Source organism: Vespula pensylvanica, chromosome 1 (genome assembly GCF_014466175.1).
Source record: "Vespula pensylvanica isolate Volc-1 chromosome 1, ASM1446617v1, whole genome shotgun sequence".
Classification (NCBI taxonomy): domain Eukaryota; kingdom Metazoa; phylum Arthropoda; class Insecta; order Hymenoptera; family Vespidae; genus Vespula; species Vespula pensylvanica.
Genome location: NC_057685.1, coordinates 5,370,164 through 5,396,105, shown reverse-complemented (window position 1 = coordinate 5,396,105; position 25,942 = coordinate 5,370,164). Strand labels below are relative to the sequence as shown.

The window sequence follows — 25,942 nt, the reverse complement described above, 5'->3', positions numbered from 1 at the left end:
GGTTGGTTGGTTGGTTGGTTGGTTGGTTGGTTGGTTGGTTGGTTGGTTGGGTGGCGGTTGGTTGGTTGGTTGGTTGGTCGGTCGGTCGGTTCAAAGGAACGCGAGTTAAAAGATAAAACGAATTTACACCAATTAATACAAAATTTGTGTGTGTGTGTGTGTGTGTGTGTGTGTGTGTGTGTGTGTAAGGTCTCTCGATTTACTGTGTGTATACTTTGCGCTTTGATGAAAAAGGTCTCTCGATTTACTGTGTGTATACCTTGCGCTTTAACTTTTTATATATCTAATGTCTTTGCTAACTGATTTGGTTGGTATTTTTTTTCAATTTCAAGATCGATCAAGACTATCGGAGGATATATTATGATTTTCATGCCGTACTTTGTATCTTTTGAGAACATTACCAGTTACGACAGGTATAATGCCAAACTAGTTCCAGATGACTCCTTTTTTCGAATACATCTTTCTGTTATTTTCGAGACGTATTTTCTCCTCGTAAAATAAACCTAAAATATTCGAACAGAATTATTTTATAGATATTTTATTACATTCTTAACAAGTTGTGAATTTTGTTAGGTATACTGTACTTTTTTAACAGAAATATATATACTCGCGCGCGCGTGTGTGTGTGTCACTTACATTGTTCGTAATTCGGAAGAGATTACTTTATATTTTCGATTACTTTTTATCATTTTCTTTCGCTCATTTACCGTTTTATATTAGAGGAATGGTAGTTTATCGCCCGATGCTTTCTTTATGAGTATCGCTTAATCATTAACGTTTATAACGTGAGACGTTAACCTCTTACGTTTGCACTTAATTGCCGACTACGTGGAATGTGCGTAGGTCTCTCTCTTTCTCTCTCTCTCTCTCTCTCTCCCCCCCTCTTTGTTGTTTATAAGCGTATAGTTTTCATTATTTTCATTTATAAACTTTGACTAACCGAAACAATAGCCGATAATCGTTCATCGTAAATTTCATGAAAGGCGAAATTTAAAATGTAGAAATAAATATTATTTTTTTACAAACAATTTTGATGTTTTCTAAATATATATAGCGATATTATAATTTGCTGTTAGGCGGCATTAGATTTTTCATATATTAGGATTTAATTAGGAAATTGTTACAAAAATATTTGGGGAATAGAAACTTTCAGTTTTTAGCCCACCACCGGGCATATCAACAGCACCATCGAATAATATAAAAGATATGAGAATATCATCTTTTCATAGACGATTATTTTCTTCTAAAATATATTTTTAATTAATTTAACAAAGCGGCGTTAGAATCTTATTGAGAAACTTACTCGGTGATACCTTCCTAACAAGAAAACAAATACCGTGAGTTTTCTATTTATGAAAAGTTTTAGAAAAACGTTCGGAATTTATCAAACTTTGTTGATGTTACATTTACCAGAGAGAAAATCTGCTAGACAAAAGACTTTTTTTATTGCAATTATTACTTGAAATTCCAGATATGTATATTCATCGAATTCAGGAAATAATAGAAAAGCAAAAGTAAAATATATAAGGAAGAATTTCTTTCAAAGATTTTTCTTCGTTTCTTCCAACAAAATACATTAACAATATTATGAGAAAAGTAACTTCACGAACATATTCGATGAACGTACACATACGAATAAAACAATGATATTACATTTGATTTTCGAAAAGCATACGAAGCACGATAATAGATAAATATAATACAAGATGCATTATTTATTATTACTTTGAATTGTTATTACGATTTCCTCTAAATGAAATTAAAACGATAGGATGATTATGAAAGACAAAGTTATTGTCCGTGTGTGACACCATTTAACAGGGATTACCGTTAGAACAGTTCTGCTTTATTGGACCCATTCTATTAATCTATCGACTAGGAAGAAAATAAATATCGAAAAACATTCGATTATTCCAAGATATTTTTTAAATAGACGATTTATATCTTATGCGACATCAAGCAAGTCAAAAAATATTTACGTGTAAATATTTAATATATTACTAAATTTACGTATCACATTTTCTTAGCTTCGAAGTGTAAAATACAACAGAGGAAACCCCGATGTCTCCTCATTCTACTTTTACATATTTAGTATGAATTAACAATGTTAATATATGGTAATTGCTACATATTCGTTAGAGCACACCCACATACGCAATGACTTATCGCTTTGCATTGAAAACACTCGTTTCGATAGGAGAAATAATGCATGAAGTCCTTTAGTCGTTTTACATTTCAAATTAAATCGAGTCGAAATTTCGATTTTGGATTTCAATCGTCTTCAAACGTGGAGTTGAATGCGGGAATTAGATTTTTAAAACTGGATTCTCGAGTCGCGTGGAAAATTCAGTGTCGACGAAAGGGTTGATTTTTGTCCGATTCGTCGTATTTTCGGGATCGTGGATATTCGACCGAGATCGGTTCGTTTCGTTCAAGATCGCCTCGATTCGCTTGAACGAACGACGCGGCTCGGCGGCGTCGGCGGCGTCGGCGGCGTCAGTGGTGGTGGTGGTGGTGGTGGAGGTGGAGGTGGTGGTGGTGGAGGTGGTGATGGAGGTGGTGGTGATGGAGGTGGTGGTGGTGGTGGTGATAGAGGAGGAGGTGGTAGCGGCGGCGGCGATGACGGAGGTGGTGGTGCGGACGGGTGGTGGTAGTAGTGGCAATGGTAGTGGATATGCTGATAGTGGTGGCAGTACCAGCGAGAGTCAGGAACATGAAACCCAGCTCCGTGCTAGCGAGCCCTTCTCCCCTCGTTCCGTTTTCTTCTCATTTCTTCTTCCCCGCCGCATTCTCTCTCTCTCTCTCTCTCTCTCTCTCTCTCTCTCTCTCTTTCTTTCTTTCCCTACACATATACCATATCGTGTATATATGTATATACATACATACGTACACATTCATACAAAGCACACGTACGCGTACATAGAAACATTCTCTATATCTACTGTCCTCACACGCACGTTTAGTTCCTGCCCCTCCATCCGTGCCCCTCCCGAACGTTCCTTCGTTCCTCGTTCGCTCCGCCGGCCCCTTCTCGACCGTGCGTTCGTTCGTGGTTCGTTCGTTCGTTCGTTCGTTCGTTCGTTCGTTCGTTCGTTCGTTCGTTAGGTTGCCAATGCTTGGCCCTGGGAATGCGCGGCTCGAACGTACCTCTCTCTCTCTCTTTCTCTCTCTCTCTCTCTCTCTCTCTCGCCATCTCTCTCCCTCATTCGTCTTATTGACCCGGACCCGGTTCTCTTCTCTTTCTCTCTTTCTCCTCGTTCTTTCTCTCCTCCTCGTTCCTCCCTATTTCTTTCTCTCTTTCTCTCTCCGATTCGTCGCGTCACCTCCAACTCACCCACCTCGTGTCCGAGGGTTGGGTGGTAAAAGGAAGTTGTACGAATACGAGGTCCTACCCAATATATATATATATATATATATATATATATATATATATATATGTATATTTTCATTTTTCTTCCTTCCATCGTTCACGTACATAAACACATTTCTTTCTCTCTCTCTCTCTTTCTCTATCTCTGTCTCTCTGTCTCCCGCCTCGCGATTTCGAATATTCAGAGGGATGTTCGCCGAAGCGGCACCCGTTCTCCCGTGAATTTCTTCGCGGTGAAATTAATATTCGCCTTTCGAGGCCACGATAAAATCGCGGGCGCCATGGAAGGTAGAAGTCGGGAGTAAAAGTAAGAGCCTAGAGGCAAATACGCGGTACAATACGTCGATGCTTCGAAAGTATAGATGAACATTGGCTACAAACATTATAAAACGTTGGAACACGATAGAAAGTTGGAATGCATTACCGTCACGGAAATAAAAAAAAAAAAATATGAAAAACAAAAACTCAAAGCAAAGAAAAAACAAAAAAAATATTGAAATAGGCAAAACGAATAATACGTTTTCATCTTCGTATAACTTCACTCATATGCCTTCCAATTCGAAATATGTGTGTATTAAAGGAGTACTTAAAGTGTACAATTGATGAAGAAGCCGGATCGAGATGAAAATTTTATTTCGCCGAACAGGTTTTTTCTATATTGGAAGGTTCGCGATTACTTGGCAGTTTTGCACGATATTCGCGCTGCCATCCTGGGCGCAGGGGTGAATGAAATTTAAAATCGCAAGGCGTTGCTGCTTAATTTATTCCATTTCATAGACCATCTGGTTCTCTCTAGTCGAAAAGTTGTCGTAATTCACGACTTTAATGCCATTTTAACATATTTCATTTGAAACACGTACACACACGCTTTGCAAGAACCAAATGAAACAGCACAATTAATGTCACATACGACTTTCTAATTACTGCTTCTAATTCCCCTAGGATATATTTTAGAGCTACTTTAATTGTTCTTTATTTAAATTCTTCTAATTGCAAGTTCTACTCGCAAATATTTTCTAAGAATCTCTTAAGATTTGATTTCTCCTATTCTCTTCTTCTTTGTTGGTATAGTATACAGTTGTAAGGCAGATATATCTACGTAGGAATAACGCACCATTTCTAGATGAAAAACGTTTAGCACATAGCAATCTGTACCGATTAGAATTTATCCTTTGTAATGGGCCGGACCGGTCATTTTTACACGAGTAACGTAACCCAAGCACGAAACAGAAATTCCCACAAACTTTAAATCCAATTATTTTTTATCGTGCGTTATCTTGGAACAACAACGTAAAAATGTTAAGTATTATTTAAATTCTAGTCCTCTTAAAAGTAAGGCTGAACCAATAACGATTTCTTTGTCATATGTTTTATGACAAAGCTTTCGAGAACGTTTAATATATTATTCCAAAATTATCGTTCGCTCGTAAATCATTCTTTTGACGTTTTCTGGAAGAATTAAGATCGTTTCGTCGAATAGCATTCGAAAACGAAAGAGAAATATTATACGATTCTCTATCCATTTCCTAACGTTCGTTATCCTGGAGAGTTCGAAGGCAAGGACCTCGTCGTCGAGAAACGAGTTAGTCTTCTTAAAAATTGCGTTTTGAAAAAGTGACCGAATAAACATGATTTTAAGAAGAAGTTATATCGTTCTCTTCGACGAGCTTTTACTTGATCGCATGCAAAATTTGGAGAGGAGAATATCTTTCCGTTCGGGGGCACAAAAACGAACGATCATGCGGAAGACGGGCCCAACGTAGCCCGGAAGCGTGTAAATCGACCTTTAAGGTTCGTCGGTCGGTAAGGCGGACAACACTCGTCGAGTACAGAAGAATGAGAGAAAAAGGGTGCGCGAAAAGCAGGAAGCGTCGATGTGGGGCAAATTCCAGTGACCGTAGCGGTGTAACGAAACTAAGAAGGGCAAAAAAGGTAGCTAGAGAAGAAGAAAGAGCGTGGCGACAACTCAGTAGCCGGCTGTCGTCTCTCGTTCTCTTTTATTCGTTCTCCTCTTCTCTTTTCGTCTCTTCTCTTTCTTTCTCTTTTTCCTATCTCTTTCACTCTTTCTCTTTCTCGCTCGCTCACTCGTTCGTACTCTTTTCTCCGCCTAAAAGTTGACCTCGAGTTTCAAGGGTAGAGAAGGCAGTCATCCGCCCCTCTACGTTGGGTAGAAGGGGGGGATCTACGAGCCATAACTCTCGTATTCTTCACGAAGGAAACGAACGAAAGAGAGAAGGCGACGTTGACTCGGCGTCGATGCCGGTAGTCTCCCGCCATCCCCACCGGGCAAATGAAGCGTCCCGATTGGTCGAAGCGTCGTGGCCCTCCTTTGTGAGGGAGCGGGTGAAAGCATGGCTTGGCAACGTCGCGCAAGTTCAACGCTGCCCGCTAGAAAGAAGGCTAACCTCGTGTGAAAGCGAAAGAGAGAGAAAGAGACGGATCGACGCGCACGGCGAAGTGGAAGGAGTAGAAGGGAGAAAAGGAGAGAGAAAGAGAGAGAGAGAGAGAGAGAGAGAGACGAAACGAGCGAACGTTCGACCGGGCCGGACCTCGTCAGGTTGTTCTCTTCCGCGTCTCTGTGTGCGAAATCGAACGCGCGAGCTTAATGCGACGATAGAAGCAATCCAAAAGATCTCTCTCTCCAGAGTCACGCTCTTCTCCATGCGAGCGGACGACCATTAGCGTGTTCCACGAGGAGCATTTACGGCTGCTCAGTGGCCGCCATCGGTATCGCGGCTCGCGTCGCGGTCGAACGTCGCGCGCGCTTTTACGCACGGCGTCGTCGTGCCTCGTCGTCGTCGTCGTCGTCGTCGTCCTCGTCGTCCTCGTCGTTCTCGTTGTTAACGGTGTCGTTGTCGTTGTTGCTACTGCGCGTAGGCGCGTGAGAGAAAGATCGAAGGATTATTCCATTCGTTGGGAGAGGGAAAGAGAAAGCGCAATCGTGCGAGTCGGAAAAAAGAAAAAGAGGGAGAGGGGAGAGGTTAAAGAAACAAAGAAAGAACAACGAAGCAAAGTATGTTCGAAAGCCGATAGAACAATGGAGTCCGGACGTAGAGAGCTTAGATGCGGTAATAGGAGTGTCGTCGGTGGAGGCGATTAGAAAAATTAACGAACGCGCTTAGTTCGCGTTCAAAGGAGAAGAGAAAGAGAGGAGACGCTACGACGATCGTCGTCGTCGTCGTCGTCGTTGTCGTCGTCGTCGTCGTCGTCGTCGCCGTCGCCGTCGCCGCCGTCGTCGCCTCGTCTCGTCTCGTTCTCGACGTCGTCATCGTTGTCGCAGCCGTCGTCGTCGTCGTCGTTGAGCAGCGACGTTGAGGCAGATTCGGGCTAGAAGAGAAGGAACGAGAAAAGCCGAGAAAGACCGATCGACGACGGGCAAGGCGAGAGGCACACGGGTGTCGTACCACCGTACACGGTGGTGGGGGGGACTGGAGGAAAAAAGAAAGAGCTATAACGAGTGAAGGAGAGAAGAGAGAGAGATAGCGAGCCTTCCCCGGTTCGCCGGCCGGCCGTCGTGCCCCTTCTCCCCTCAGTTAGTTCCCCTGCCGTCCCGCACGGTTGCTTGCACCCATCCTTGCCGTCGTGCTGCCGCCACCACCGCCACCGCCGTACCTAACCCACCACGGAGCTGCAGCCAACGAACGACGACGAACGGTCGAGCGTAGCGTCGAGTAGAGAGAACGTATTCCAAGTGTAACGCGCGTGCCACGAAGGCTTTGCTCCGTGCGTAGTAAAGCGCTTCGAAGCGTCGAGCGCGCGCGCGCCCAAACGCCCGCGTTTATACCGATAGGGCTTTTATATACCTGGTGATATTGTATATCGTGTACTGTGTGCGCCAGGTGGACGATAAAAGAGAAAGAAGGAAGAACCACGAAGGGAGTGAACAAGACGTTAAGAGAGAGAAAGAGACGCATGTATAGCGTACCTACGTCTGTGATACAACCACGGAAGGAGACGAAGATATATATATATATATACACACACGTAATACATAAAGAAGAAAAGTGAGAGAGAGATAGAGGAAGAAACTGAAAAGAAGAAGAATTAAGAGAGAGTGCGAGAAAGAGAAAGAAAGACGCGCGTCGCGGATCACGAAAACGCGCGTCCACGACGTCGACGCCGAAGCCGAAGCCGAAGAGAAGGTGGAGAAAGAGGACAACGACGACGACGAGGACGAAGAGTACGAAGAGCCGGCTAGTAGTACCGTACGGATGTGAGGGTGCGCGCGTGGACGAGGTACCTTCTCTCGCGAGAGAGCGCGAGCGTGCCCGGTCTCGCTCGCGCGCACGCGTGTGCGTGTGTGTGCGCGTCGTGAGTAACCTCTCGCCGTCGCCGCCGCCGTCGCCACCGCTGCCGCTGCTGCCGGTTGTACCCGTATCTTCCTTTCTCTCTCTCCCTCGTTGCCGTTGTCGTTGTCGTAGCCATCGTATTCGTCGTCGTAGTCGTCGTTGCTGTTGCTGCTGGATAAACGACGAAGGTACGAAGAGGAGAAGGTGGAGGTAGTGGTGGAGGAGGAGTGAAGGAGGAGGGGGAGGAGGTGGAGGTGGAGGTGGAGGAGGAGGACGTTAACGTAGGAGCCGCGTACGTGTACGCGCGTACGAAATGTCGGAACACCACCGCGTAGCCGGTGGCTGGGCTACGGCCAACCCTGGAAACCGCGAGGATGCGTCCGGCGGTGCCGCTTGGTGGCCTTCCGGCATGAACGCCGTCTCTGCTGCCGAGCAGCAACAACAGCAACAACAGCAGCAAGCACAGCAGCAACAACAAAACCTCCATCAGCATCTGATGAATCAGCAGCAGCAGCTCAATCAGCAGCAGCAGCAGCAGGCGCAGCAACAACAACAGCAGCAGCACCATCAGCAGCAACAGCACCAACAACAGCAGGATATTGTCAGAAGTACCGCTGCGGGGACGCAGCAGCTCTTCTCCTATAAAATGGCATCCAGCTTTCAGAATCCGGCAACGACCGGTACGCAATCGAGCCCAGTCTCGACGTCGACGCCTGTTGGCTCCTGCATGAGGGGTGGCTACGACTTCAGACTCGGCAACGCTCCCGGATCGGGCGGCGGTGGCGTACCCGGCACTCCGTCCGCGCCACCGCCCGGCGTACAGTGGTGGTATCCAGGCGGTGTTATGGACGCGGCCGCTCAGAACAACCTTCATCAACAGTTGCAGTCGCAGCAGCAACAACAGCAACATCTATCGCCGATTACTACGCAAACATCTACGCCCCCCGTCATGTCGCCGGTATGTTCGACGATCGCGTCGTCTTCTTCTTCTTCTTCTTCTTCTTCTTCGACAACGATCGACTCTACATCGTCGTCTCACGCACGCTCTTTCTCTTCCCACCCCCACCCCGCCCATCGCTCTTTCACCCCGTATCTACCCAACTTCTCTTCCATCCGCCTCTCTTGCTTCCATCTTTTCGTTTTTCTCTTTCCTTCCTTCCTTCCTTCCTTCCTTCCTTCCTTCCTCCCTCCCTCCCTTCCTCCCTTCTTTCCTTCCTTCCTTCTTCCTTCCTTCCTTCCTTCCTAACTTCCATGTTTCTGCCCCGTTCACCGTCATATTTTCGCGATAAAAAAACGAAAAGTAAGGGAGGCTTCTCGCGTAGCTGGCTTCGCGCGTAGATCGATCGTAGCGAATTACGCATGAAGCTCGCACGCTCGTTCGTTCGTTTGTTCGTTCGTTCGTTCGTTCGTTCGTTCGTTCGTTCGTTTGTTCGTCGCTCGCTCGCTCGCTCGCTCGTTAGTAGCTCGCTTGTCCGATCGATCGCGCGCTTCGTAACTTCACGAACGAAGCTTCTCTCTCTTTCTGGGTCTCCTGACGCCGTTGTTATTACCTATCATGTTCGAACCCTCTATCGTTTCCCATACGTTTCTTTTCTTTTTTTCGTTAGTTCGTTCGTTCGTTCGATTGTCCATTATCGTCGTTCTCGTGTCTCTTCTTACGATTGTTTCTCCACATTGAAGAAATCGTTTTCAATTTTTTCTGTTTCTTAGTGTTTCTTTTTTTTTTCTTTCTTTCATTTTTCTTTCTCCTTCTTTTTTTTCTTTTTTTTTTTAACGCCTGTTCAAGAAGACGCGCGAGATTCCGATCGTAAAAAGGACCGTGAGGGAGGCTCTCGGTAGTTACTGTCGCCGTTGGAAAACTGGTTTGTTTAGGCGCTATGGCGCTCTCGAGAGAGTTGCTTGTGAGAAGAGGCTTGGTAACCACCTCCACTATTACCAGCAATAACGTTCGTTAAGCTTTTAAACAGGGTGGTATTTCATGGTTGTTAGAATATTATTGATAACATTTATTCGATTCTTTTTTTTGACGTTTTCGAATTTTTTAAATATCTCGTTTCTTAATGTGTGTCATATTTTATTTCAATTTTTTTTTTTGTTTTTCCTTTCAGTTTCTTTTCTTAGGTTATTTTACCCTGTGAAAATAGAAAATGAGATTGGAAAGAGTGACCCGCGTACTCGAATAATCGATTTTCGATTATATGGTTACTACGAATGGCCTTTGTGTTAGTTTGTCGAACGGTGACGCGTTTTTCTACTATAATTAAGCGCCTGGGAAGCTTTCGAGTCGGTGATTCTCACATATTGTATTGCGCCTTAAAGCTTGCGCTTTGCGATTGTCGGGTGTGCATATATATATATATATATTTCCAAATACTTTTTCAGTGGAATACTGTGATTGCAGATAAACTTTTTTCTTGACGATGAAGATTTAACACGGATCGTAGAAACGTGGCTGCGTTTGCGCGTGCTATATTCCAAAATTAACTTCCATATTTTCACTTTTCTTTTAATACGGAGATTTACTCATTAATTCTGAACGCGTCTATCGCCGGCTTTGTATAATAATACATGTTAAGGCAAATCCGTAATTTAAACGAGATTTATATTTCTTTTTCTTTCTAGTTTCATCGTCAGAGTCCGATGATATAACAATGGAAGTTTTACAAATTATAACCTCGCTTTTGTTTTAAACAAATTTTTCCAAAGTTACGTATTTACGGAGAAAACTTCTATCTTTAATTTCACCGTAACACAACGTAGAATGCTTTCTCTTTCTTATTGATGAGGGTACATAAAAGTTTTCTTTTTTTTTCTCTTTCTCTCTTTCGAGGGAAAATTGCCCATTAATCGAAAAATTTTTGTATAGTTTTCATTTACAATAGGTAGCAATGCAGGGTTTTCGAAAAAAAAGTACACAGTGTGTACAATTAAGAGAAAGGCGATAAAAGTTTGGGTAGGATTTTGTTAGGAATAAATAAATTCTCATGAAAGTTATCCTTTTATTCGAATACGAAGAGATACCACGCATTGTGCAGGATAAAAAAGAACGATTTTTCGTCAAAGAAAATTCTACTTAACAAAAGACTAATTTAAATGTGCTTGATATTCCCAATTGTGTAACCCGTAAATTCTTTTCTGTGGTGTTTTTGTAACTTCAGAAGAAGAAAGTTTATAAAACTTTGAAATGTTTTTATAGCGTTTCCAAATGATTTCTACATTTATGTATATTTTGCAATTGCGTGAAGTATATAATTATGAATTAATTATTAAATGGGGAGGAAGGTATCCAAGAATTTTTGGAATTATTATTATTATTACTATTATTATTATTATAAATTTTTTTTCATTCTTCCGTGAAATAACATATGGTAAGACATATTCCACGTTGAAACATTGGTCTTTCAGTCTCTTTTCATAACGGTACTTTGCTCGATCGAAGACTAGTTATTCTTCCTATACTCTTTCCTGGGTTATAATCATAAGGAAAATCCGTAAGATACGACGAATTTATTAAACGTATCGTGTTAAGAAGAAAATTACTTATTCTGTATTACGTACGTACGTTATACTTGTATCTGTATAAACTTCCATTTAGATTGAAACAGTCGAAGATATATAAAGAATTTCTATAAATTCAAGCAATTCTCCTTGACGTGTCACGCGAAAGAGTTTCGGATATCTGATCAAAGTTTTCTTTTCCTTTTTCTTACGATATATCGTTCCGTGTCTCTGTATTTTTGTTATTATATTATCGATCGTTATTCGATCGTTCATATTTCATTTTACATTTAATACATCTTACACTGGTGGGGTGATGTGGCGGTAGTAGGTAGTATTTTGTAGAATTTTATTTTTTTGTCGTTACGTCTAGAATATTTCTTGGAAACGATCGTCGTCGAATTGTTGTTGTTATTTATTAAATACGTTTAATAAATACGACGATATCAATACGTTTATATATATAGCTTGAAAGTTAAACCCTTTCAGTGGATCATTAGAAATAGAAAGAAATTATTTCTTTCAAATCGTGTCTTAGAATCTAATGATTAAAATATTAATGACGATGATAAAAATATTTCTAAAGAAAATGTCATATGCGTATAACTTTTGTCAGTTATACTTTTTTTTTTGTGAATAATTATTTATTCTCTTGAGATTTTACCTAGAAAAAATATACATATATATTTTTTTCTTAGCGAGCATTTTAACAATTGATACTACTAATCGCAACATCAACGGAATGTCATATACGATAAACATCAAATGTGAGAATTGTATACACTTGTAACAATGGAACCTATTCACGCCTCGTATTTAGCGGCAAACGAGGCCGTCTCAATCTAAGCGATTGTTTACAGTCATCAGATGAAGACGTAAATTTAGATCAACGAAGTTCGAGATATGCGACAAAATGTCTATACATATCGTATATACATATCTCGATATAATTACAACTTATTGTATATTTATCTTTTCACGACCTTCTCTTTGTACGAAATATGTGTACATATACAAACAAACAAAAAGAAAAGAAAAGTCTCGAGCTCATTATTCGAAAATTTATTAATTTCTCAGAAACTGAAGTTCTCTCAATGACGATAATACAGTATCTTATATTTAGGTAACCTTTACAGGATAATCATGAAACAAATAGTCTCTACTAGCTCGAAGCACTATTAATCATAAATAGACTTTCGGTAAAGTAGTATTGCAAGACAGCGCATTCGAATTTCTTCGAAACGTGATCAATAATAAAGATAACGAATTTTCTCTTCGATCGATCTTTTTTTTATTTTTTTCTTTCTTTCTATTTTTTTTCCCTTATTGCATCTGAAGTTTACATAGATACAGGGAGGAACAAAAGTTTTTAGATGATTTTTAAAAACAATTGCTTTTTTTGGGACTTATTAAACTTTTAATTAGATTTGTAGTTCAACAACAAGTCAGGGTTATAGTTTTACAATTTAAAAAAAAAAAAAAAAACAAAATCAGCTTAAAAAAACTAATTTCTCGAAAAAAACTATTTGATTTTTAAAATCTCTATATTGCTATCTATTCTATATATTGCGATTCTATAAGCGAGATTATATAAAATTTATTGAAATATTTGATAACATTGATAAAGATAATAGAAAAAATGTTCTTTACGTAATTTCAATCGTTTGTAACGCATTAGAAGTTCATAAGAAGTAGCAGAGAAATTTGAATTAGGATTTACATCTATCTTGATGTTCGATACCGAAGATATTACAGAGAGCTTTTTATCGGTCATAAATATTGTAGTTTGTATACGACGGGTCCCCGTGCATGACGTCGTCGATATTAAAATATGACTATCGTTGTGCGCGTTAAAGAGGAAAAAAAGAGGAAAAGGAAAAAGAAAAAGATGGTGGAAGGAAGGAAAGAAGGAAGAGAAAGGTAGAGAGAGAAAAGTAATTTATTTTTTTTTCTTGCTTCTTTTTCATGCGCGCGCCTTTTTAAAAGACGGTTTTTGGGCAGCACGTAGCGCTCTTCCATCGCACCTCCCGATTGCATCATCGATCGGACTAGACCGCACCTGCTCTTGGTGCTGGCTAACACCATCCACTACTAGCCTGCTTGAAAATTTTCGTTAGACTTCTCCCTCAGCTGAATTTATTAAATGAAGTTGGTTCTTTTTTTTTTTTTTTTTTTTTTATTATTATTATTATTTTATATATTTTATGAGGAAGGATAAGGCTCTTTGAAAAAATCTTTCATTTCGTATTTATGTAATATTTTATTTTAATATTAATATTAATATTTAATATTTGATCTTATTTTATTCTTCTTTATTTTTTTCCAGAAAGAAAAAGAAACGCAAAGAAATGCCCATTTTTTTCTCTTAATTTATTTAATTTTATTTTACTTGTTTCATTTATTTTTTTATTTTGGAAAGATTCAATAGACAAAAGAAAAAATATGACCCGATATTTCCAGGGGGGATTTTTTTTCATTTACTTTCCAGACGAATATATATATATATATATATATATCCCCATATGTATTTATTATCACGATGGTGGAAAACTCTATAGTAAATTATCACCCGACACATGTATTTTCATCTAAAACATTTTAGTTTCTCACGATGGAAAACGCATATGTATATGTGTATTACCTATATATATTTTTCATTGTGTGTGTGTGTGCGTGCGTGCGTATGTAGTGTGTATATGTAGGTACGTATATATTTATATATGTACATATGTATGTACGTACGTATGTTGTGTATGTATATGTGCATATATATATATATATATATATATATATATCTACTATGAACTAGGGAAAAGTTTGAAAGCTTGTTATCATCTCTACCGGCCGTAACACGGAATGAAAACAAATTCCGACGAGATTTACTTTGTTGGGAAAAGAGCATCCCTACGAGAAGATACGCATACGTTTCTCTTATTTCTTCCATTTTCATTGAAACGTTCGTGGAATGCCAAGAAGACGATAAATCATGTCAGTTTCATATTCGAAGAAACGTGTTCCAATGATTTTTTTTCGATTTTGGCAATATATTCTCCTATTTGTGTAGTTACTACTTCTTTTTTTTTCTTTCATTTTATAAAAGATTGAAATCTGCTATAATTTTTCTCTTTGCTACAGTTTCTCTCATTCTTATATTCTTCTTCTCAACTTTTTTTAATTTGGCCTTATACCTTTTTCTTTTTTATTATTTATTTTACTACCTACAAAATACAACGATGTATCTTTCTTGCCTCGGCAAGTAAAGTTAAACTCGTTCGATAAAACGGTTTCATGTTTTTGTATTGCACATTGTAAACATATCTATATGCATATGTAGCGATTAGCTAAGATAACACAGTACATATAAGCAACGTGAAGTAATCTTGGTTGATATTACATTTAAACATACTGGAATGTGTGTGTGTGTGTGATATATATATATATATATATATATATATATATATATATATATATATATAATGGATTATATCATTTAACGTTGGGAACGTATTTTTTTTCTTCGATTGGCTTTATTACAAAATTAGAAAAGAAATTTGTTATAAATACAATTTTTTATTTATTTATTTTTTATTTTATTTTTTTTTATTTTTTTATTTTTTTATCTTTTTTCAATTTTTTCATATTTTTTTATTTTTTTCCATTTTTCATTTATTTATTTATTCACTTTTCTTTTATCGAAACGTTACGTAACGTTTTTTGTCTATCTTATATATTTATTACGTAGTATAATAAAAAAAATAAAAAAAAATAAAAATAAAAATAAAATAATTAGAAAAAATTAAAAAGAGAACAAAAAAAAAATAAAAAGAATAAAAAAAAAAAAAATAGAAAAAAGTAAAAATAAAAATACGAAAGTAGATCATAGAAGAGGGTATCAATGCAATAATAATCTATTTTATTATTAATTTGATGTTGCAGCATCAAATACAACAGTTACCGCAGCAGAATAATTTGCAACAAAATAACGCTCAAGGTCTGCAACGAGACAACATGCCTAGAGGAAAGGACTCTAAGCCGAGGGGACGAATGACCGCATACGCGTTCTTCGTTCAGACATGTCGACAGGAACACAAGAAGAAGCACCCCGAAGAGAAAATTATATTCCGTGAATTTTCAAAGAAATGCGCGACGAGGTGGAAGGTAAGGCTTATCAATTTGTTATTACTCCGTTTTTAAGACGAACGAAACTAACCGAAAAAAAATTTAGAAATATTACTTTTTATCTTAAAACGTCTTTTCTTCTCTTTGCTCTTTCTTTACCCTACGAAATGTCGGTCGCCCTCCACACCCCGCACTCCCTTTTTCTTTTTTTGTTTGAATTTAGAAAAAATTCACGTAATTTTTCTTTGCATATTATCATCCGGGAGAATTGCTACGTTTTCTGGTCTTGCCCAACGCTATTCAGCAAGAAACCAGTTTTAAATAGATATAAATATGGGATCTCGACCGTGGAGGAATGTTACTCTGGAATTCTTGTTCTCAGCTCCGAGATAGCATTGAGCATTATAGCCGGAATGAGAGAAGTTCAACTTTTAGCATGTTTAAAATACCCCACAAGAGAGATATTGAATTAAACAACGTAGAGAGTAAAGAGTTTTGCAAACGTACTGTTTGTGTGTGGTATTCTTCATGTATGTATATATATCGTAAATCCTATGAAACTTTTTTGAAACATGAACTTCGATATCTTTTTTTCTCTTTCTCTCTCTTCCTCTCTTCTCTCTCTCTCTCTCTCTTTCTCTCTCTCTCTCATTGTCGTCTCGAATTCCTCCGAGTGCATACAATCTGTATTTTAAAATTTCTTTCTTTAGTTACAGAGAAATCTTATGTGAAATCTTCCTTCCTGCACTCTTTTTCACAGATTTTCTTCTTTTCTTTTCATATGTGTATGTGCAAGCACAAACACTCACACAGAGAGAGAGAGGGAGAGAGAGAGAGAGAGAGAGGGAGAGAGAGAGAGAGAGAGAGAGAGAGAGAGAGAGAGAGAGAGAGAACGAACGGGTGAAACCGAAGTTCCTTTGCCAAAATCAATTATTCTTTTCCGAAACTTTTTAGGCTTCTGGTTAGGCTTGTAGTTTTACGATCCGATGAAAGGAATAGCCGAAAAAGTCTCGAAAAAAGTAACCGATTTTTAATATTACCTAGGAACTATATACACACACATATATATATATATATATATCATTAATTTACAAACGAAAAAATTGGGAAAAGATGATAAATGTTCGAAACGGTCTTTCGTTTAAATTTTCACAAAGTTACCATAATGAATAAGTTTTTGCTTATTTCGAAGAAATTGCTGTTGGCATGACCGACACACAATATGCAGGACACACACCACACCCTTTCTTCGCCAATTTTTCATGTCGGTTCCTTCTTCATGCCTCTATTACGGTAACGACCGTTAATGTTCCTGAGAATTCTTATTGCTCGACTAGTTATTACTGTTTACTTGATTCTCCAAATTGGGAATCATGAAATATATTCATAGTGGATAGATTGGCGGTTACTCTCTCATTTCATTTTCAATTGAATATATGAAGATGTCGATTCTATGGAATGTGCTGTGCGCTCGTTGAATGACAATATCGAAAATTCGTATTCGCAACTGGAATATATATATATATATATATATATATATATATATATATATATATATATATATATATATATATATATATATATATATATATATATATATAAAGAGTGGCCTGGATGAGCCAAAAGTTCGTAGATGATTTTAAAAATCAATTACTCTTTTTCGGGACTTTCTAGGTTTTTTTTTCCCCCAGATTGTAAAACTGTAAGTCTAAGAACTTTATTACAACGTGAGAAAAAGAATAAACCTAAAAAGTTTCGAAAAAGAGTAATTGACTTTTAAAATACCCTAGAAACTTTTGACTTATCATGTACATAAATATTTTATATACGTAATATTTTATATGCATAAAACATAATATATTTTTTTATGTTTCACACCTTTTTATATTTTGTGAGTTAGCACTCACGTGGGTGGACTGTTATACGTATTATCGATTACGTGCCTTTCGTGAGAATAACTCTGAATAGAACTAATGCTTCATTATAATGATTAACTTCGGATAAAGGACACTACTACTCTTGTTTGTACCATATACGGCATTGATATTTTTTCAATGACTTTTATTAATCTTTATAAAACATTTTTTCAATTTACAGGCGTGATGTCCGGTCGTCGGATATTCAAATACCTTTTCTTCTCCTTTTTTTTATCTCTTTCTTCTTCTTCTTGCAATCAGAAACTTTCGCATAGGATTGAATAGGTATCGAGTATATTCAACAGGTCTCGCTCTACTTAACGCGAAGTTTAAAGAAGTCTAGTAATCGAGATGAGAATTTCTGATAATTCACCTGCAATTTAGTCCTTTACATAGAATACTACGAATTTCAGCTTATCTCTTCCTTCCTCTCTTCTTTCATCTTGTTTTCTCTTTATTTTTTTCTTTTCTTTGTTTTTTTATCCCTCTACAAAGTATTTTCAAGATAATAGCTGTGTTATATGTTACAATGGTTAAAAAGACGGAAAATATTTTTATCTTGGATAAATGAATGATATATATATATATATATATATATATATATATATATATATATATATATCAAGAAAATTCATTAATCTGTAGTATTTTTAACATCGATACAAACTTGTATTGGATTTCCTTCCGATTGGCTTTTCTCTATTTTTCTCTCTTTCTCTTTCTATCCCTCTTTTGGTGCTATCAACGATGAGGAGATATTTTTATCGGATAAGGGTTGCGCTTCGAAAATCGATACACTCGAGCGCGTGCCTGAGAAGTTGGAGAATCCAAACGATTTTTAAATCGGATCATCAATCGTATATTCGTCGTTGATTCGTTCGTGACTCGCTTATGGGTTGCTATCTTTCTTTAAACGTTCATCAGAGATTTTATCGATGGGTACAGAGTTCCCCATTAATTATCGACAGAAAGAGACGTTCATTCATCCGATTAAAATATTTTTAAAATTAAAAAAAAAAAACTTGTAAATATTTAGTTAGTTCTATCCGGAGATAATAATTATTGACTTACAAATTCTTCGCCATTAAGATTCTTATACACTTTATCCTCTTGTAATTAACGATACTACAAGATGGGTCAAAAGTCTCTTTAGATGGGCCGAAAGTTTTTAAATGATTTTAAAAATCAGTTATTCTTTTTCGAAATTTCTTATACTTGTAATTAGGTTTGTAGTTTTAGAAGCTAAATTTGCAGTTTACAGTTTGAAGAAAAAATTAGTCTACGAAGTCTCGAAAATGTATAATTGATTTTTAAAATTATTTAGGAACTTTTTGGTACGACTTGTATACATATCATTCATATCTTCTGATGTAGATATATAAATTAATAAATACTAGACACAAAATTTCATCTTTTTGAATCATCAAATTATCTTTCGCTGAGTAATTTTATCAAGCTATTATCGAATAAGTATTAGTTGTGATACACACGTCAAACACATATACATTGACGAGAATTACGTTTATATATGGAACTCACGTGCAAGTCGAATCTAGCAATGCCACGGAACGTTGTTTCTCACGTTTTGCTTAGCTGTTAGTATTTATGAAAATATCAGTTTTTATCCTTATCGACGAAAGAAGAAACGTAGTTTAATGTCATGTTTTTTTTTTTCCTTTTTATCCATTTTTTTCTTTAATTTATGAGTCGCTGAGATGAATGATATATATATGTATATGTATATATATATATATACATATTCCTCTTGCTGTATGTGTGTGTGCGCGCACGCGCGCATGTGTGCGATATATGCTTTTCATTCAAATCAAAATTCAGATTAGATAGAAAAACTGTATTACGCGCTCTTAGTGATAACAGAAATAATTTAAATACCATACGATACATACATATATACATATGATGTCTTATATATATATATATATATATATATATAATGCGCGCGCGCGTATGTACGTGTTTAAAACATTGATCTGCCAAGAATTTCTTAAAAATTAGAATCTCTCGAAATGTTCAAAGTTCGAAATTATCTGATGATTTCGAAATCAAATATCAAACGTTTAGTAATATTCGTGCTATCGAATTATTATTTTAAAAGCGTTCAGAACCGTGCGCTGCGCGATCTGTGCTTTTCCTTCGAGGCCTTGCACCCGCAGCGCAGCAGCTGGTGCATCGGTCAGCGCACCCTCGTCGTCGTCTTGGCTCTGCAGATAAAAGTGATCAGGCTCGACTCATCATGCGGTAGTGCCCCGTAGCACAGAAAGCTTGAGATTACTTCCTGTCTTTTATTATTTCTTAACGAAGTCAAAGTTTTTCTTAGAGTAACCGTAGATACACAAATTTATATGAAATAGGATAATTTATAAACAACAATAAATATTTTCGATAATCTTTTTTCCTTCTAATTTACTACGTGACAATAAAAGAATTTTTCATGAGCTTCGATTATCTCAACCATCCGAAAATATACGAAAGTAATAAGATTGAAGAGTGCCCGAGAAGAGTCATAATCGTTTTTGTTCGCCATCTTTTTCTTCCTATACGAGAAGTATATACATACATACGTACTACGTTTTAATGGCCGACGCTTTAATGGCCGCTGTAAAGTACTAACTCTGATGAATAAAATTCTATATGATTTCTTCTGCGATATGCGGATAAATATTTAAATACGGTAAAAAAAAGAAAAACTTTAGTAAAAATTTATAACCAATTAGAGATCTAAGTCCTGGTTCTTCTTACGCTACGTAATGACATATTTATTTTCTTTAGTAAAGGGAATGAAAAAAAAAAGGAGAAAAGTCGATTCTATATTCTCTTCTGCTTTTTATTTTAAATAATGCAGAAGAGCTCGGCCAGTCGAAAGACCCTTTGGACCGTAGCTCGTACCCTACGGTATTCTATCGACCAGCCCTAACGTGTGCCACCTCTTCCGCTTTTTTCCTGCTTCTCTCTCTTCCTCCCCTTCGTTCTCTTTCACCCTCTCCTGCTCACTCTTTCTCCCCCGTTTCTCTTCCCCCTCCTATATTCTTCTTTTGCCGAGAACGTTTACTCCCTTTCTGCTTCACCCCCGCTTCTTCTTCTTTTACTTTGACAAACGGCCAGTTTTCCTATTTAGCATATATTTCATAATAGAAGGCAAAATTAGATTGGCTAGATTTAACAACAATGGGAACGAATTTCCAAAATGTCAGGAGTAACGATTTTATCATTTATCATATATTAATCAAAAATGATGTCGTGGTTTCGCAAAAGAGAAAATGGTGATATAATTTGTTTGAAAGATGAGAATTGAACTATGAGAATTGATATACTAAAATATAGATTATCTTTCGAACATTTATTTCCTCCTCTATAATAATTTCATTCGAAATGCTAATCTATAAAATAAAAAAAAAAAAAGTAATAGTTTCGTAAAAAAACAGTAAAAGTTAGTAAAAAGTTTACCGATTAAAATCGGATTTAACATGTTTGGAAGCCGTTTTCTGAGATGTATGATTTTTTAGAAACGTTGTATACCTCTTTTTTACAGACCATGTCAGACAAAGAAAAGAAACGTTTTCATGAGATGGCAGAAAAAGACAAGAAAAGATACGACGCAGAGATGCAAAATTATACACCACCTAAAGGAGAAAAAGGCAGAGGAAAGAAACGTAAACATATTAAGGATCACAATGCACCTAAACGATCACTGTGAGTAAAATAAAACTTTTGAAATGTATATATTCAATGGAAGTCAAGTCTCAAGGATTACATAAGATTATATATCGTGTTGTGTCTCTCTTTCTAGATCTGCCTTCTTTTGGTTTTGTAATGATGAACGTGGTAAAGTGAAAATGTTAAATCCTGAATATGGTGTAGGAGATATTGCTAAGGAATTAGGTAAAAAATGGTCGGATGCAGATCCCGAAACCAAATCTAAATATGAGGCTATGGCAGAGAAGGATAAAGCTCGATACGAAAGGGTACGTAGATAATAGTTAAAAACGAATGAAAGTAATTTGAAGAGAATGTTCGAATCTAAATAACAATAATGGAAATGCGATCGAGGGAAAGGAAGAGGTGTAATGTAGGAGCTGCTAATGCAAAAAAATTGTTTTAACAGGAAATGACAGCATACAAAAAGAAAATGAAAGATGGTGCACCAGTGGTGGTAGGAGCACCACCTGCAAATACTGTAAAAAGCGACAGTGAAGAAGAATGGAAGGAAGACGATGAATAGCGGCTGCATGATAAAATGTCATCTATCACCCCGTGTCCTTGATCCTAAAAGCATACCTCACCTACTGTACGTACCATTGACCTTAGCGTGAGTGTACTTACACCACTAGGAGAACAAATAACTAACCACGAGTCCCCAATTATTTACAATAATAATTGAAAACACACGCGATTATAATAATTATTTTAAAACTTGTGTGTATGCGCTATGTGAAAGGAGATTGTATGAATGACATTTGTATTTTAACATATTGATTAGCAACATGTAAAGTGTCATAGCATAGAGGAATGAAAAAGATGGTGCCCACTTTCTGTGTGAGATGGAAGGCGCAGGGGCTCAATCATTGTTGACTTTGTCTCCACACCATGTTAAAAGCTAATTTAGTTAGTAATAACAAAAGATCCACTAGCCTCGTTGTTATGCGATATATCACTTGAAAAAAAATGGTTTTGTGAAATTTATCAGTTCAGTTCATTTGCTGCCAGAATATAAGAGACTAACATTGTATATCCTTGTACAGAACGTTTCTTTAAATCAAATTTCTCTCAGGTAGGGCATGGGGCTGCTTTGTATGAGTGTAATTGATTTTTATATATGTCGAGAATAGCTGTAAGTAATTAGAATAAGTATACTTAAACACAACGTCGAGATCGTACATTCACATCAACGTGTGATAGTTTTCACTAATAGTGGATACTAAGCCACGTGATTGAGCCTTGTAGTTTATAAGCAATTTGAATCGAGAAAATATGTAGTTCACAGCTTTTACAAATCAAAATTAGGACAGTATATTCTGACAGTCCTATACTTACAGAAAGGGTGCTCGTTGTTGTATGCACAAAAAGTCGAAATTTTATTTGCGTGACGTGCTGCAACACACACCACGATTGCTGAGAAAGATCACAACACAGATCACAGGATAGAAAAATGCCCTAATTTTACTTTGTATAGTGACTTCGATCATTAAGTTTTACTATAAAAATATGTAAAAATTTATGTTTTTTATTCATTTTGATGAGGAACTTCGTAAATGGCAGTTGTTTAAGTAGACAAATATTGTAATTTTTATTTTATTTTTTTTTTTTTTCCTAACGCGTAGAAGTGGTCCCCCTGCCCTTACCATCGTCATCCTCCCTCTCATATTCATTATGTCAATAAAGGAAATACTTAAATCCTATCCAAACCATTTGATTCCCTTAATTGTTCAAGAAAGCAAAGTAGGGCGTGTTTTGTACTGCCTTGAGTCATCTGGTGTACAGCAGGCTGTATTATAATAAATTATTGTGGTTTCTTGTAATGTTGACATTCCTAGAACTTAGTATGTACAGATCCTTATCATTGAAATTAGTGCAAACTATGTAAGCGGCACGCAGATGAAATAGATCTGGTCACTTGTTTTGTGAATTTGTTAACCAGATCAGTATGCGAAGTGAATATAATACAACAAAAAGGCTTTCTTATGGTCAGACTGACTTGCACCTTGATTTGGCTCAGCAGTTAGCCATCATTTTTCTCAACATAAAGCTCTTCATCTTCCCCCATGCATTGTCATGTAATGAATCATTGTATGATTATATGAACAAAAACCTGTTTTAGAGGGAGCTAGAGGATGAAAACTGTAAAATATAAAATTGTAATATTTTAATACTGATTTGCAGATGTGCATAATTTTAACATAGCTGGTTAAAGTGAATTGTACTGATTCAGAGGTATCCATTTGATGGAAATTAATAAAAACAAATATTGAAAATCATGACAGAATTTCTTGTGTTATTACAAAGGAATTATAATTAAAACAAAACACAAAACAAACAAAAAATATGTTTCTTTTGTATATCTCTTAGGGATAAATAAACTTTGCAAAAAACGTATTAAATCGCTTTTGGTACTGACGCTTAACCTAATTATAGTCTATGTAAATCGTTGTACGTGTAAATCATTTATTAAAACTGCGTTTAATGAATACCTAACATTTTATGCAAATATAATAAGCGTATGAGACCTTTATAGGCGAAACAAAAAAAAAAGAAAGAAAGAAAGAAAAACAGTCCGTGTTAAAAAATCTACTAAACATATAATATATTGTATTATACAGTGAGTAAACCGTTTTTACTCTGAAGCATCATACACATTTACGGTATTATTTGGCCATAAAATAATAGATATATAATACTTAATAATACAGTCAATCAAAAAACATATGAAATAAATAATGCATGACAGTTTAACGAACGACGGCCCTTTTACTTTTCTTATATGTTGGATCCATATTGAAGCGCATCTTGCCTGAACGATTTTATTTATCAATAATTGGACCAATTGCATTATATAAGTACTATGTATGAAATTTTCATCGATTAATGAACTTTCGTATAGAGTAACACATGACAAAATTAGTTTTAGTTAACAATTTATGAAGATATAATAATTTATATAGTATTAATTAAAATATATTTCAGATATATTACTCTAAGATATATAAATGCAATGAAATGGAATACTTTCAGAACTTTCTTTCTTCATCTTTCTCGCGCATTAAATTCCATATACAGTGTCTGTATCAAATTTTTATATAAGAGACTTACATCAATAGAAAGTACACTATCTCCTATCGACTGTTTTTCGACTATATATATATAAAAAAAAAAAAAAAAAAAAAAAAAAAAAATTTCGATTGTATAAAATATATTTATCAAGAAAAAAATTGTAAGTTAACGTTCGCGTGATATTTCATGATTATTAATGTAATTAATGTTTGTATGTGGCTGATTCTTCTTTTTTAATAGCACGAATAAGCGTTAAAGTGAGTACCGCCAATACTACCTGTAACAACGAAATATTCGTGTGTAAATTGTAATTATAAATGCCGCTGCTATTTTATGAGAAAATATTTCTAATTTATTCTTTTAATATGATTTATGTATCTTTTGAGATATATGGTTTAACCTTCATCAATACTCACGTGTAACATGCACAAAGAGAGGGCCAAACCAGCGAGCCATCCTGATCTTGCTTCCAAAAACCAAGAGATTTCTTCAACACATCCATGAAAGAAGGCATTTCCGGTAACCGTGTCACGACATTCGGTTGGCAAAGGTTTTAACATGTTTACATAATCCATTGGACCGTCAGCACCACAACATCCGACCTGTGTTAATCAAAAAATTCATATTCGTATTTAAAATAGCCCACATTTTTTCACGACTAGATTTTATATTTTTCTTAAATTGCTTACATTTTCTTGAATCAATTTAAGAATACCAGATGCTCTATCGTGTTGAGAATTACTGATAAGATTACTCATAGATCTTCGTATAATAGGCTGGATTTGGCTATCGTAAGTTGAATAATCAAGAATAACAGCTGCACCTGCTAAACCGCATATAAAACAAAATAGTTGAAGGCCCACGTGCTAAAAGAAATAATAAATAAAAAAAAATCAGTTTAAATCCAACGCACAAAAGATAGTATATATATATAGAGTTCAATAATTGATTTGTAAGATCTTAACTTACGACGAAGAGACCCAAGACGTATTCCATCAAAGCTGCGCCACAGCCTACGAAAGCAACGATTATGACGAATACGGATGTTGCAATTAATACGTAAACACCGATGTAAAATTCATACATGTCCAAGAACATTATCCAATCTTCAAATACTGGTTCAAACCTTAGCCATAAAGATAAGCCGAACATTGCGCTTCCGAAAATCTATAAAGAAAAAAATTTCAGTAAATTTATACAATTCAAATATGATAAAATCAACTTATTGTCATAAAAAAGAATATTTTTACTATGCAGTATTATTTACAGAAACGTTTTTTCTGTGATGATGAGAATATTTCCTTTTAATTATTACGCGACATTAGAAATCTTGTATTTTATCATGTACTTACCCACATTACGGAGTTCAAGCAAAATATTGTAAACTTTATACATTGTATTTGCTGTTCTAGCTGAGGGGTCGAATTTTTCACCACCATTTTGTACAATTTTTGATTAGTAATTCATAGATACACTGCACTATTATAGAAAAATCAAAGATTTTCGAGAGAGATACGAGATGAAATTGACTGAAACTTGCATGCCTTCTCAATGACATACGTGAGGCATCTTTATCGCTAACAAATATAAGATAAGTGGATAAGCACGTCCTAGATAAAACGCCCAGGTTGCGTTACGAATCTAAAATGATTCACTCCCTTCGTAAAGAGAAAAAACAAAAATTGATATATATATATATATATATCATTATATCAAAAAACTGATAATCTATATTTCGTAAAAAAAATCGTAAATCTTATATAGAAATTACAATACTATTGAAAAATAAATTGTAAATATTTTATAAAATTATGATATAGCTAAAAATGTGAAACAATTTTTTATCATAAATTTAATCGATAATAAATTAATGTAAATGCGTTACTATTTTGATTAATTATTATTATTATAACAGAAAAATACTGAAAGAGATATCACTATTATCGAAATGAACTTTTATCAAT

General features: G+C 36.3%; 2 protein-coding genes across 2 annotated transcripts; one reads left to right on the top strand and one right to left on the bottom strand.

Annotated features, from left to right (window-relative positions):
* The first annotated feature begins 6,270 nt into the window (after nucleotides 1-6,270).
* LOC122629205 (high mobility group protein DSP1-like) lies at nucleotides 6,271-23,185 on the top strand. Its single transcript, XM_043812353.1, has 5 exons — nucleotides 6,271-8,617; nucleotides 15,094-15,315; nucleotides 20,743-20,903; nucleotides 21,001-21,175; nucleotides 21,316-23,185. Exons 1-5 carry the CDS (start codon nucleotides 7,973-7,975, stop codon nucleotides 21,430-21,432), a joined length of 1,320 nt encoding a protein of 439 aa, XP_043668288.1. The 5' UTR covers nucleotides 6,271-7,972; the 3' UTR covers nucleotides 21,433-23,185.
* On the bottom strand, nucleotides 23,176-25,601 carry LOC122629260 (tetraspanin-2A). Its single transcript, XM_043812478.1, has 5 exons — nucleotides 25,331-25,601; nucleotides 24,948-25,145; nucleotides 24,668-24,844; nucleotides 24,395-24,580; nucleotides 23,176-24,255 (listed from the first exon to the last, which is right to left on the bottom strand). Exons 1-5 carry the CDS (start codon nucleotides 25,415-25,417, stop codon nucleotides 24,181-24,183), a joined length of 723 nt encoding a protein of 240 aa, XP_043668413.1. The 5' UTR covers nucleotides 25,418-25,601; the 3' UTR covers nucleotides 23,176-24,180.
* Nucleotides 25,602-25,942: the final 341 nt, after the last annotated feature.